The sequence below is a fragment of the Neoarius graeffei genome, chromosome 6, assembly GCF_027579695.1.
Source record: "Neoarius graeffei isolate fNeoGra1 chromosome 6, fNeoGra1.pri, whole genome shotgun sequence".
Lineage (NCBI taxonomy): Eukaryota > Metazoa > Chordata > Actinopteri > Siluriformes > Ariidae > Neoarius > Neoarius graeffei.
This window is the reverse complement of record NC_083574.1, coordinates 36,176,804-36,189,232: the sequence shown is the minus strand read 5'-3', so window position 1 is coordinate 36,189,232 and position 12,429 is coordinate 36,176,804. Positions and strand designations below refer to the sequence as shown.

The window sequence follows — 12,429 nt, the reverse complement described above, 5'->3', positions numbered from 1 at the left end:
GAGTATTCTCAGCTGCTGTATGCTAAATAAGGCTCGTCGGTGTATTAGGGTACATGCACAATCACTCTTGGCAAACAATTTGCAAGGTTGGAAAACGAAACGCTTTAATTAGCTTCCAAGTGGTCATGGGACAGTACAAGTAACATTTGATTCCAGTAGGTGTTCTTACAGCATCTCTAAACAGGTAGACAAATCCAGAAGATATTTCCCAAACTACAGTACCAAATTCACAGGCTCTAGAAGGTACAAATGATTCAGAAAAAGAGATGGAAAAAGCTCTCGTAGCAAGTACAGACAGGAAGCGATGGAAGGGTGGACAGAGACAAAGAGTGGATGTTTAGCCGATAGATCGTGTCCTGCTGATTTCCCGACATGTAGATTTCTTCGTTGAACACTGTGCCTTGGCCAATTAAAGCCGTCTTCTCCATGCTTCTGATCTGACCCCATTTCCGGGTCTCCACACAGAATGATGTGACCACGGTTTCAACATTGTTTCCGCCAATCACAATTAACCTGTCAGTGGATCCCACGAAGTGGAGGCTGGGCATGTCTGCATCAGTGCGTGTGAGGGTAGGAAGCAACTCACTCCAGCAGTCTGAGGAAGAGAAGAAGGTTTTAAGAAGATGCAAGACAAGCTTTTTGTTTCATTCAATTTCAGTAACCGTTTTATGCTGGTCAGGGTCATGCTGGATCTGGAGCTTATCTAAGGAACACTGGGTGTGAGGTAGGAATACACCTTGGATGGGATACCAGCAGGCTTGTAGTACTCGAGTCTGGCTCGTGCCCAAATTTTAAGGACTCGTGACTTGACTTGGACTTGGACACGGACTTGTGCATTAATTGCATTCGGACTCGTAAATTGGAGACGAGGACTTGGCTATTTTCTTTATTTTTTGTAACATGCCATAATAATTTGCCGTAAGATATTCATATCTACATTAATTTTTACACTAATTTTGTGCAAGAGAATGCACATTCACCTGTTTATACGTCATGTTCAGGAACAAACTAACATTAATGGCGCTAAAATGCCTGGAGAGACGCCCCTAGGATTGTCCACTTGCTTATACAGACTTCTCGTGCAGTGGGAAAAAAAATGCACTGCTGTGTGTTCCACATGTAGAAGAACTATCGAGAAGATGATGGGGACAACCTCGAACTTCAATTGTCATTTGGTAAGATTCCACCCAGAGAAGGAAGTGACATGCTATGTTCATTGCCCTGTTGATAGCGGGGCTTGCTGAGTAATGAACTAGCTAGTGTTGACCCTCTCTCATGTTATTTGCCCTGTTGATAGCGGAGCTTGTGTCGGACTCAACTCGGATCAGTAGTGGACTCGACTCAGAATTTTCTTTAATAACTCGGACTTGAACACTGGGGACTCAAGACTGGACTCGGACTCAAGGTTTAGTGACTCGACTGCAGCACTGGATGCCAGTCCATCACAGTGAATCATACACACATCCTCACACTCTTTTATATCTAGGGTAATTAGCCAATCCACCTACTTCAGTGTGTTTGGGAAGAAGCCAGAGAATCTAAAGGAAACCCCCACACACATATAGGAAGAACATGTAAAACTCTACACATACAGTTGTGCAAGCCCAGGACTGAACCAAGGACCTTGGCACAATAAAGTGGAATATATTGTTATTAATGTTATGGCATTGCATTAAAGTTATTTAGAGACTGTGAAAGAGTTAATCAGTGAGATCGGCCATTGGGGAAGCCATGGCCTAATGGTTAGAGAAGCAGCTTTAGGACCAAAAGGTCACTGGTTTGATTTCCTGGATCAGCAGGAATGGCTGAAGTGCCCTTGAGCAAGGCACCTAACCCCTAACTGCTCTCCAGACTGCTCTAGGCATGTTGTACGGCACTCTAGATAACAGTGTCTGCTAAATGCCTGTAATGTACCGAGTGTTCAAAGCCCATGTTCATACCTAGTGGTGGCAAAGAATACTAAAAAATGTTCTTCCGGGGAAAACCCTTAAATGTTGTATATAGAACCCTACAACATGAATATTCTTTATTGGAGAATATAGAACTGCTGTGGGAAGCAAAGAACCCTTATTTAAAAAAAAAAAACCTTGGAGAACCCTTATTTTCTACAAGTCTTAGACTATGTAAACCAGAGGGGAACTGTCAGGGCCTTCTAGGCCTTCAGAGGAGGCCCAAATATATTAGCATTTCAAATGTTATATTTAATTTATTTTATTCTTTCATCATTTCATGATAATTTTCTCTTCGAATTTTAATTTGGCCTCATTTTCTATCACATTTGCTTCAAAAATGAAAGGGTTACTGTCCTGAAAACATTAAAATTGAATTATTCAATGAGGTTATTTTTGTTTGTTGTCTATAGGCTGAGAAGAGTTTAGAGCTGGCTCACTCAATGGTTAGGACTTCATTGCCAGGACAGAAGGCCATGGCAGTGTATGTTTATGTAGGAACTGACAGATGAATTAACCAATCAGATTTTGATTTATAGTTGGAGGGGGCAAAAATTTATCGCCCTAGGCCTTCTCGAAGGCCAATGCGAGCTTAACTGTGAGTCAGCAGCGTCAGCGCAGCAGTGAAGCTACCTTCCAGCCGGTATAGCATTCATCAGTAGTGTTAGCGAATGCTAATAAAGCGGTCAAGCCAGTGCTATCGAGAGCAAGTAGCACAAGCTAACGACTGAGAAACTAAGATTTCTGTCTCCAGACTCTTCTTCCACGCTGCACGCTCACTACAGTATTTTTCACTTATACTTAAGTACTCATTTCCTTTTGTAATTTACTGAGTTACTTTTAAAAATCAACATTGAAAACTACACACAACGGAGCGACCTGGTAGCCTGCTGCTAATCCCTTGCAAAATCCTTTACCCTGTTGCTTTTTTGGTGTCTGGCTAAGTTTTGGCTGAGCTCAAGTCCCAGCTCTAATAGTAACGGTTCACCACTGATATAAACTCAGGTGTTTACACTTACCTTATTATAAAAAAGGTTAGCAAAGGGTTCACCTTTCTAAAGCAGCTCTACTTGATACCTTTTCTCAAAGGGAACTGGTGGGTTCTCCATTTAACCAGTGATGGTCCCCCAAGAGGGAAAAAAAAAATCAAAAGAACTCTTTAGGGTGCTAGAGGGAATGTGTCTAGATAATAAATACCATATACGAGTATACATTATCAATAAACAAACATTTTAAATGCTAGTACAAGCCAACAGACTTCCCATCTCAGCCCAGAACAAAGGTTTAATAGATGTTTCTAATCAAGTGGATATCTGTTGATAGTTCAGGAAATGCTGACATGTTGAATACAGTGGTGCTTGAAAGTTTGTGAACCCTTTAGAATTTTCTATATTTCTGCATAAATATGACCTAAAACATCATCAGATTTTCACACAAGTCCTAAAAGTAGAGAAAGAGAACCCAGTTAAACAAATGAGACAAAAATATTATACTTGGTCATTTATTTATTGAGGAAAATGATCCAATATTGCATATCTGTGAGTGGCAAAAGTATGTGAACCTCTAGGATCAGCAGTTAACTTGAAGGTGAAATTAGAGTCAGGTGTTTTCAATCAATGGGATGACAATCAGGTGTGAGTGGGCACCGTTTTATTTAAAGAACAGGGATCTATCAAAGTCTGATCTTCACAACATGTTTGTGGAAGTGTATCATGGCACCAACAAAGGAGATTTCTGAGGACCTCAGAAAAAGCATTGTTGATGCTCATCAGGCTGGAAAAGGTTACAAAACCATCTCTAAAGAGTTTGGACTCCACCAATCCACAGTCAGACAGATTGTGTACAAGCGGAAGAAATTCAAGACCATGGTTACCTTCCCCAGGAGTGGTCGACCAACAAAGACCACTCCAAGAGCAAGGCGTGTAATAGTCGGCGAAGTCACAAAGGACCCCAGGGTAACTTCTAAGCAATTGAAGGCCTCTCTCACATTGGCTAATGTTAATGTTCATGAGTCCACCATCAGGAGAACACTGAACAACAATGGTGTGCATGGCAGGGTTGCAAGGAGAAAGCCACTGCTCTCCAAAAAGAACATTGCTGCTCATCTGCAGTTTGCTAAAGATCACGTGGACAAGTCAGAAGGCTACTGGAAAAATGTTTTGTGGACAGATGAGACCAAAATAGAACTTTTTGGTTTAAATGAGAAGCGTTATGTTTGGAGAAAGGAAAACACTGCATTCCAGCAAAAGAACCTTATCCCATCTGTGAAACATGGTGGTGGTAGTATCATGGTTTGGGCCTGTTTTGCTGCATCTGGGCCAGGATGGCTTGCCATCATTGATGGAACAATGAATTCTGAATTATACCAGCAAATTCTAAAGGAAAACGTCAGGACATCTGTCCATGAACTGAATCTCAAGAGAAGGTGAGTCATGCAGCAAGACAACGACTCTAAGCACACAAGGTGTTCTACCAAAGAATGGTTAAAGAAGAATAAAGTTAATGTTTTGCAATGGCCAAGTCGAAGTCCTGACCTAAATCCAATCGGAATGTTGTGGAAGGACCTGAAGCGAGCAGTTCATGTGAGGAATCCCACCAACATCCCAGAGTTGAAGCTGTTCTGTATGGAGGAATGGGCTAAAATTCCTCCAAGCCGGTGTGCAGTACTGATCAACAGTTACCGGAAATGTTTAGTTGCAGTTATTGCTGCACAAGGGGGTCACACCAGATACTGAAAGCAAAGGCTCATATACTTTTGCCACTCACAGATATGTAATATTGGATCATTTTCCTCAATAAATAAATGACCAAGTATAATATTTTTGTCTCATTTGTTTAACTGGGTTCTCTTTATCTACTTTTAGGACTTGTGTGAAAATCTGATGTTTTAGGCCATATTTATGCAGAAATATAGAAAATTCTAAAGGGTTCACAAACTTTCAAGCACCACTGTACAAAAAAGTGACTTTATAATGTGTAAAGTTACCCATTTGCCATACCTTGTGTGGTATCATAGCATAGTACTAGTTTCTCTCCAGTTCTCTGGATGTTCCCCAGCACATAAAGGCAAGTCCCTAGGCTGGTGGTGAGAGGGGAATCATGGGAGAGGGAAAGGGTGAACTGAAAGTCCGAAAGAGGGAGAGGGGAGACAAAAGCCCATGAATCTGTCCAAGGGTCATATCGCTCCACTGCTGTATATACGCCTGTGCTGGAGTCAGGAGTCACCAGGGAGTCCAGATACCAGCCCCCTACAGCGTAGATATGCCCTTCACACACTGCTGCACTGAAGTGGCGCCTGTGCTGAGAGAAGCCACACACAGCCCATCTTCAGTAATCATGAGAATAAATGACAGATGATGTGCTACAATCTATACAGTGTTCCTATGTTTATATTCCTATGATTTGAACATGCAGTAACTAACTCCATACCTTGATAAGAGGGGCTGTCGATACCCATCTATTTGTTAAAGGATTATATCGGAAGGAGGCCATCTTGAACTCATATCCCCTCTTTATGTGTTGCCGGAACCCACCAATGAGGTAGAGGTAGTTAAACAGGACTGCTGTGGTGAAGCACCACTTATCTGCACTGAACGGCAAATCTGTAACCATACTCCATTTCCCGTCATCCTCATCCAGCCTGAAAAGCCTCCTTGCAGACTCTGTTTCCTGATTGCTTCGTGAAATCACGTTCTCTTTCCTCAGGCAGCACAGCCGAGGTGAGCCCTTTGACCGGATCCGAAGGATCTCCTGCTGTAGATGCAGGTCCAGGCTCCTGCTCAAGTGAGGAAGCTCGAGAAGGTTTGTGCTCAGGTACATCAGCACAGTTTCTTGGAGCTCAACACTGCTCAGCTCCTCAGCCAGCTGCAGGTAGTCCAGGAACGTTTGCTCAGTGAGGATTTCAGACAAAGACAACAGCAGGCAACGAGTGAAACCAGGGACCAACAGGTATGTGCTGACACGCAAGTGCTCCTCGAGAAGATTGTGGGGAACGCAGAATCTTTGTAGGAAGCAGAACTGCAGGAGGTTGTGGAACACTCTGGAGGGCACGTGGGGCAGGTTCACGAGATGCTCTGCACTTTCTCTCATGCAGGAGTTATACAGAGCCCTGAAGTACTCGCTACAGTCTGCCAACCTTTCAACGTCAACCTGACGCATGAAATATGAAATATTACTCTGAGCAAAGGCAATGAAATGCAAAGAAATCTGATTTTTCATACAGAGCTGTTAAATATGTAACTTTGAAGCAGGTCGTATGTTTGGGATTTTGCTATACCATTAGATAAATGTTTTACTGAGGGTTCCTAAAGTTAAAAACTTTCCAAAAAACAGTTTGTCCAAAAATCTCACCTGGATACTGTAGAGTTGTGCATGTAACTGCTGCTGTAATCATAAAGACTGTCCTGTGATTATCCCAAGACTCTTATTCACGTATTCATCTGCTCATATTTAACATCCTTTCAGCACACTTGGTACTGCTTGATTTTATTGTAAAGCCAGCAGCTGAAATGCTCCTCATGCCGAACAATATACTCAGAGGAAGTATCTGCCCTATTCAACGCACATGACCTCACAGACACCCACAATTGCTTAGTGTTGTTCTGATTGACAGGATGGCTGTTGTTTGGAAGACATGAACAATGAATTGAAAGCTCAAAGCTTGATTACTGCAATGCTCTGTTGTATGGCCTTCCTTCCTGTCTAACTAAGAAGCTACAGCACATCTTGTCTCGTTGTCTTCCAAGTTTGATCATGTAATGCCAATCCTTAAAGTGCACATCACGGGTAAATTCAGGAGCAAGATCAATGTAATTCTCCTATTTTATATTAAACTTTGGTCAAATATCTGTCACATTTTGCGCAATTTTTTTTACCTTGCGCAATACCAGAAAAATTCAGTTGAAATCAAGCCATTTGAGGCGAATTAGTCCGCCTCTGAAAAAACTTGCCATTTGGATTTCCCGGCAAACATTGATTTTCATGACATCATCTGCGGGACGCCTCCTTCTGAATCCTATGTCAGTGCTGGTTTGTTTATGAGAAAACGACCTGGTGGTTTTCTGCAAATTTCTTTAATGTTATCACGTAATTATTAAAATGGTTAACAGATGTATCATAGGAGGGTGAAGCAACACCAATCTTGATGGGATTAGTACTCATCGTTTCCCAAAAGACCGGACAATGAGAGAGAAATGGGAGCGCTTGGTCTACACAGGCTGTGCACTGAAACCGTGCAAAGCTCACGCAGCCTGCTGGCGCTTCCGCAGGTGACGTCACGAATCTGGCTCCAGACTCCCTTGGGATTTTTCCAGACGCGTTTTGTTATTTTATTTTTTTCTGCTGTAGACAGATGGCCTTGTGCAAAATGACCCTTCTGGATGAGTGTGTAAAGGGACATACTTTCATATAAAAAAAATTAATTTGGTCCAGAATATGCCCTTTAAGGAGCTTCACTGGCTCCCTGTGGATTAACATGTCAAGTTTAAAGCTAGACTGCCTTTCAGATTTTTCAAGTTTAGGTCATAGAAAGAATTTTCCCTGACACCCAATTATTTTTGTTTAGTGGACTGAAAGCTACTGAATTCGAATCACAGCCTTCCAATTTTATGAGTTTTTTTAAATCAAACAATTAATGAATTTAGGGCCATGTGGCCTTAAATTCTCCGCTAGTTTTTCCTGCTTCACCATGACACAATTCAAGATACTGTGTCATGCATCACGTGGTGGGCTTTCCCCGTTTGTGCAAGGCATTGTGGGATACAAATTTGAAACAGGAGAGGAAAATGGAGGACGTGAATGACACGTGAAAGACCAACTACAGTAACGGAAAGTGAGAAGAAAAGACGTTATGTTGTGAAGGAAAGGAAACGCAGGATCAAACTAATAAATATCGGTGGTCAGCGAGCACCTCGGTGTGATCAGCTATTTGTTTAGCTGTCAGTGCACGGTCAAGGTAAACCTGTAGATGGCAGTAATGCAACACTGTGGATGCCAGCTGCCGTAAAAGAAGGAAAAGAAAAAGAAGGTAAACCTGCACACGGACTTCCTCTGTCTGCTTGACTGTGCAAAGTGAACGATTTCATACATATTATTTTCTAGGGATTCCCCTCAAATTAAATAACTTCCCAGCCACAGAATGGCCTGGGGTTTTTTTAGGTATTGCCGAAATAAATATACATCACAATGACCAAATTTCAGCGGGAACTAAATTTCACCGATTTTATGAAATCGAAAGGCCGTCAAGCTTCAAAATTCTGATCCTGACCTACAAGACACTTCATGACATGGCTCCTGACTACCTTAAGAATCTAACTACTCCTCCAAGCCATCACGTCCCCTCCGCTCCTCCAGTAGGAATCTCTTAAAGAAACCTTCTTTCAATCTTAAGACCTATTGAAGTCGTGCTTTTTGTACTGCTGCTCGTGAACTGTGGAACAACTTACCAGAAGACGTCAAGGACTGTACCAACATCGACTGCTTTAAACGAAAACTCAATGCGCATTTGTTTAATCAGGCCTTTGAATTGTAACTGTCTCCAGCGCTATAGATCTCACGGAAATGGCGCTTTATAAGTCCAATATCATTATCATGGTTGTTGCATTGTCGAGATTCAAACTAGCGACCTCCTCACGATAAACATTTTTTCTGTTGCGTCACCCAAGAACACTGTATAGAACTTTTAAAAATTCCCAGAAAGGGACAAACTGAACCCTTATAGTGTGTTAAATGGAGGAGTGTTGGATAAAGTATAAATAATCAACATAATCATTATACTTTCATGCATATACAACCCCGATTCCAAAAAAGTTGGGACAAAGTACAAATTGTAAATAAAAACGGAATGCAATGATGTGGAAGTTTCAAAATTCCATATTTTATTCAGAATAGAACATAGATGACATATCAAATGTTTAAACTGAGAAAATGTATAATTTAAAGAGAAAAATTAGGTGATTTTAAATTTCATGACAACAACACATCTCAAAAAAGTTGGGACAAGGCCATGTTTACCACTGTGAGACATCCCCTTTTCTCTTTACAACAGTCTGTAAACGTCTGGGGACTGAGGAGACAAGTTGCTCAAGTTTAGGGATAGGAATGTTAACCCATTCTTGTCTAATGTAGGATTCTAGTTGCTCAACTGTCTTAGGTCTTTTTTGTCGTATCTTCCGTTTTATGATGCGCCAAATGTTTTCTATGGGTGAAAGATCTGGACTGCAGGCTGGCCAGTTCAGTACCCGGACCCTTCTTCTACACAGCCATGATGCTGTAATTGATGCAGTATGTGGTTTGGCATTGTCATGTTGGGAAATGCAAGGTCTTCCCTGAAAGAGATGTCGTCTGGATGGGAGCATATGTTGCTCTAGAACCTGGATATACCTTTCAGCATTGATGGTGTCTTTCCAGATGTGTAAGCTGCCCATGCCACACGCACTAATGCAACCCCATACCATCAGAGATGCAGGCTTCTGAACTGAGCGCTGACAACAACTTGGGTCGTCCTTCTCCTCTTTAGTCCGAATGACACGGCGTCCCTGATTTCCATAAAGAACTTCAAATTTTGATTCGTCTGACCACAGAACAGTTTTCCACTTTGCCACAGTCCATTTTAAATGAGCCTTGGCCCAGAGAAGACGTCTGCGCTTCTGGATCATGTTTAGATACGGCTTCTTCTTTGAACTATAGAGTTTTAGCTGGCAACGGCGGATGGCACGGTGAATTGTGTTCACAGATAATGTTCTCTGGAAATATTCCTGAGCCCATTTTGATTTCCAATACAGAAGCATGCCTGTATGTGATGCAGTGCCGTCTAAGGGCCCGAAGATCACGGGCACCCAGTATGGTTTTCCAGCCTTGACCCTTACGCACAGAGATTCTTCCAGATTCTCTGAATCTTTTGATGATATTATGCACTGTAGATGATGATATGTTCAAACTCTTTGCAATTTTACACTGTCGAACTCCTTTCTGATATTGCTCCACTATTTGTCGGCGCAGAATTAGGGGGATTGGTGATCCTCTTCCCATCTTTACTTCTGAGAGCCGCTGCCACTCCAAGATGCTCTTTTTATACCCAGTCATGTTAATGACCTATTGCCAATTGACCTAATGAGTTGCAATTTGGTCCTCCAGCTGTTCCTTTTTTGTACCTTTAACTTTTCCAGCCTCTTATTGCCCCTGTCCCAACTTTTTTGAGATGTGTTGCTGTCATGAAATTTCAAATGAGCCAATATTTGGCATGAAATTTCAAAATGTCTCACTTTCGACATTTGATATGTTGTCTATGTTCTATTGTGAATACAATATCAGTTTTTGAGATTTGTAAATTATTGCATTCCGTTTTTATTTACAATTTGTACTTTGTCCCAACTTTTTTGGAATCAGGGTTGTACCTTCTAGCAGGGATGAGAGTGGGTGGTCACCAAAAAAGCAGAAAACAAGATGGCGCCCGAAGCCGGGGGTCTGGGAGGGATACCCCCCCAGGAAAATTTTGAAAAATAAGGCCTTACAAACCACTTTTCCTGCAATCTGAGCTGTAGTAGATAAAAAATCTGTTGTCTTTTTTTATATATTTACGGTACATGAAAATATGTTTCAAATCAATAGGAGTATTGTTTGAATTCAAAATAAAATCACATTCTACATTCAAGGGTATGGTTATAATTTATGATCAACAAAAATGACAAACTAAATTCACATTAAACGTAAGTTTTATTAATTATCCAAATGTTCATATATTAAATAAAATTTCTTAGGGAGGTCAGTTACCCTATGTCCTCATTAGTTGCATATGATTTCAAAGTCTTTTGAAATATTTAAGTTTTCAAAACTGTCAGCATCAGATTTACTGACCATCATATACATGTTCAATGTATTAAATCAAACAAATGCTAAGTTTATGGGATAATGTCTATGTACACTTTATACAATTATTTATAGTTCACAGTCACTTCTCATTTTCATTTAATCATTTCGACGACTTCTTCAGCCTTTTGGCCAAAGACAAAAGCTTGTCAGTCCTCTCTCTGTTTTTTATACCAGCATCGATTTCACGTACCTTCGCTTCGTCTCGCTTGTCAATTGTATTCGGCATCTCATCTCATCTCATTATCTCTAGCCGCTTTATCCTTCTACAGGCAAGCTGGAGCCTATCCCAGCTGACTACGGGCGAAAGGCGGGGTACACCCTGGACAAGTCGCCAGGTCATCACAGGGCTGACACATAGACACAGATAACCATTCACACTCACATTCACACCTACGGTCAATTTAGAGTCACCAGTTAACCTAACCTGCATGTCTTTGGACTGTGGGGGAAACCGGAACACCCGGAGGAAACCCACACGGACACGGGGAGAACATGCAAACTCTGCACAGAAAGGCCCTCGCCGGCCACGGGGCTCGAACCCAGGACCTTCTTGCTGTGAGGCGACAGCGCTAACCACTACACCACCGTGCCACCTGTATTCGGCATTTTGAGTAAAAAAGCCGATACGAAAGAGAAACGTATTTTTGAAGCGCAGCGACGATGAACATGTGCAAGTTTCGATAAAATAGAACGATGCGGGTACTTTTGTAAGAACTGTTATGATTGGTTTTTGTTCTCTCCCACACTCTTGTAAGAACTGTTATGATTGGCTATCATGCTCTCGCCAGCGATGTTTTGGCCAATTACATTGTAGATAACACGTATTCTACCGCGAGACTTAGCAAGACTACAGATGGTGAAAAGATGTACGCTTGAGTATCACGAAGGAACATACCCCAACCCCCCTCAATGAAAAAAACATCTCAACGGATTTGGCATAATATCAATTTTCGCTCAGAAAAAGCGGAAATCCGCCGAAAAGCAGAAAACTCTCATCCCTGTTCTAGATAAGAAGTGGTCAGATCAAAAGAGTATATTTGGTAGAGACTCACATAGAAAACATAGGTGCTGGTCTGGATGGTAAACATGGGTCCATTTCCATGGTAATGATATGTCCGAGCTTCCTGGTCCATTTTCCATGTGTCTGTTTGGCTTCCATCAGGCGTACTCCTCATCTTATCAACTTTACAATGACTCCATGTTGTACATCTGTTCAGACTCGTCATAACCCACGTTAAACCACTCTTGAACCCAAATCGTCTTTGAATATAGTTGAAGCTGTCCTTTATCCATGAGAATAGACAGAGGAATAGTGCTGAGAGAGTCTCCCAGAGAGCATCCATACTTCTAGACTCAGTCCAGAGCAGGTTGATTAGAACTTTATCTTGCTTTTCTATTTTTAGTCCATATAATGAACAAAAAGTAGCATTTTAAGTGATCACTGGAAGACTCACATGACTTGGCTGGCGCCAATAAAGCTTAAGCATTGCCAATACAATAAACCAAGCCTGTTTTGCTCAGTCTCTGGTTTAGAGGTCAGTCGATCCTCTGGTGTCTCCTGTAAACTAGGCCTGTTTGTTTTGAAGGTTTCTTTCCATTATGGAGCGCAGTC

At 41.7% G+C, this 12,429-nt stretch overlaps 1 protein-coding gene across 1 annotated transcript; it reads right to left on the bottom strand.

The window, feature by feature from the left end:
- Positions 1 to 78: 78 nt before the first annotated feature.
- Positions 79 to 12,429, bottom strand: LOC132887863 (kelch-like protein 13). The gene is made up of 4 exons (XM_060923602.1): positions 11,870 to 12,429; positions 5,379 to 6,098; positions 4,949 to 5,249; positions 79 to 595 (listed from the first exon to the last, which is right to left on the bottom strand). The coding sequence occupies exons 1-4, from the start codon at positions 12,158 to 12,160 to the stop codon at positions 255 to 257; spliced, it is 1,653 nt and encodes a 550-aa protein (XP_060779585.1). The 5' UTR covers positions 12,161 to 12,429; the 3' UTR covers positions 79 to 254.

Bases quoted from the DNA above. Each gene is read 5' to 3' on its own strand.
- LOC132887863 (XM_060923602.1), bottom strand. From the start codon at position 12,160: ATGGATGCTCTCTGGGAGACTCTCTCAGCACTATTCCTCTGTCTATTC. The intron at 6,099-11,869 runs GTGAGTCTCTAC...TTCATGCGTCAG, and splicing joins CCAGCACCTATGTTTTCTAT to GTTGACGTTGAAAGGTTGGC. The intron at 5,250-5,378 runs GTATGGAGTTAG...GGCTTCTCTCAG, and splicing joins CGACAGCCCCTCTTATCAAG to CACAGGCGCCACTTCAGTGC.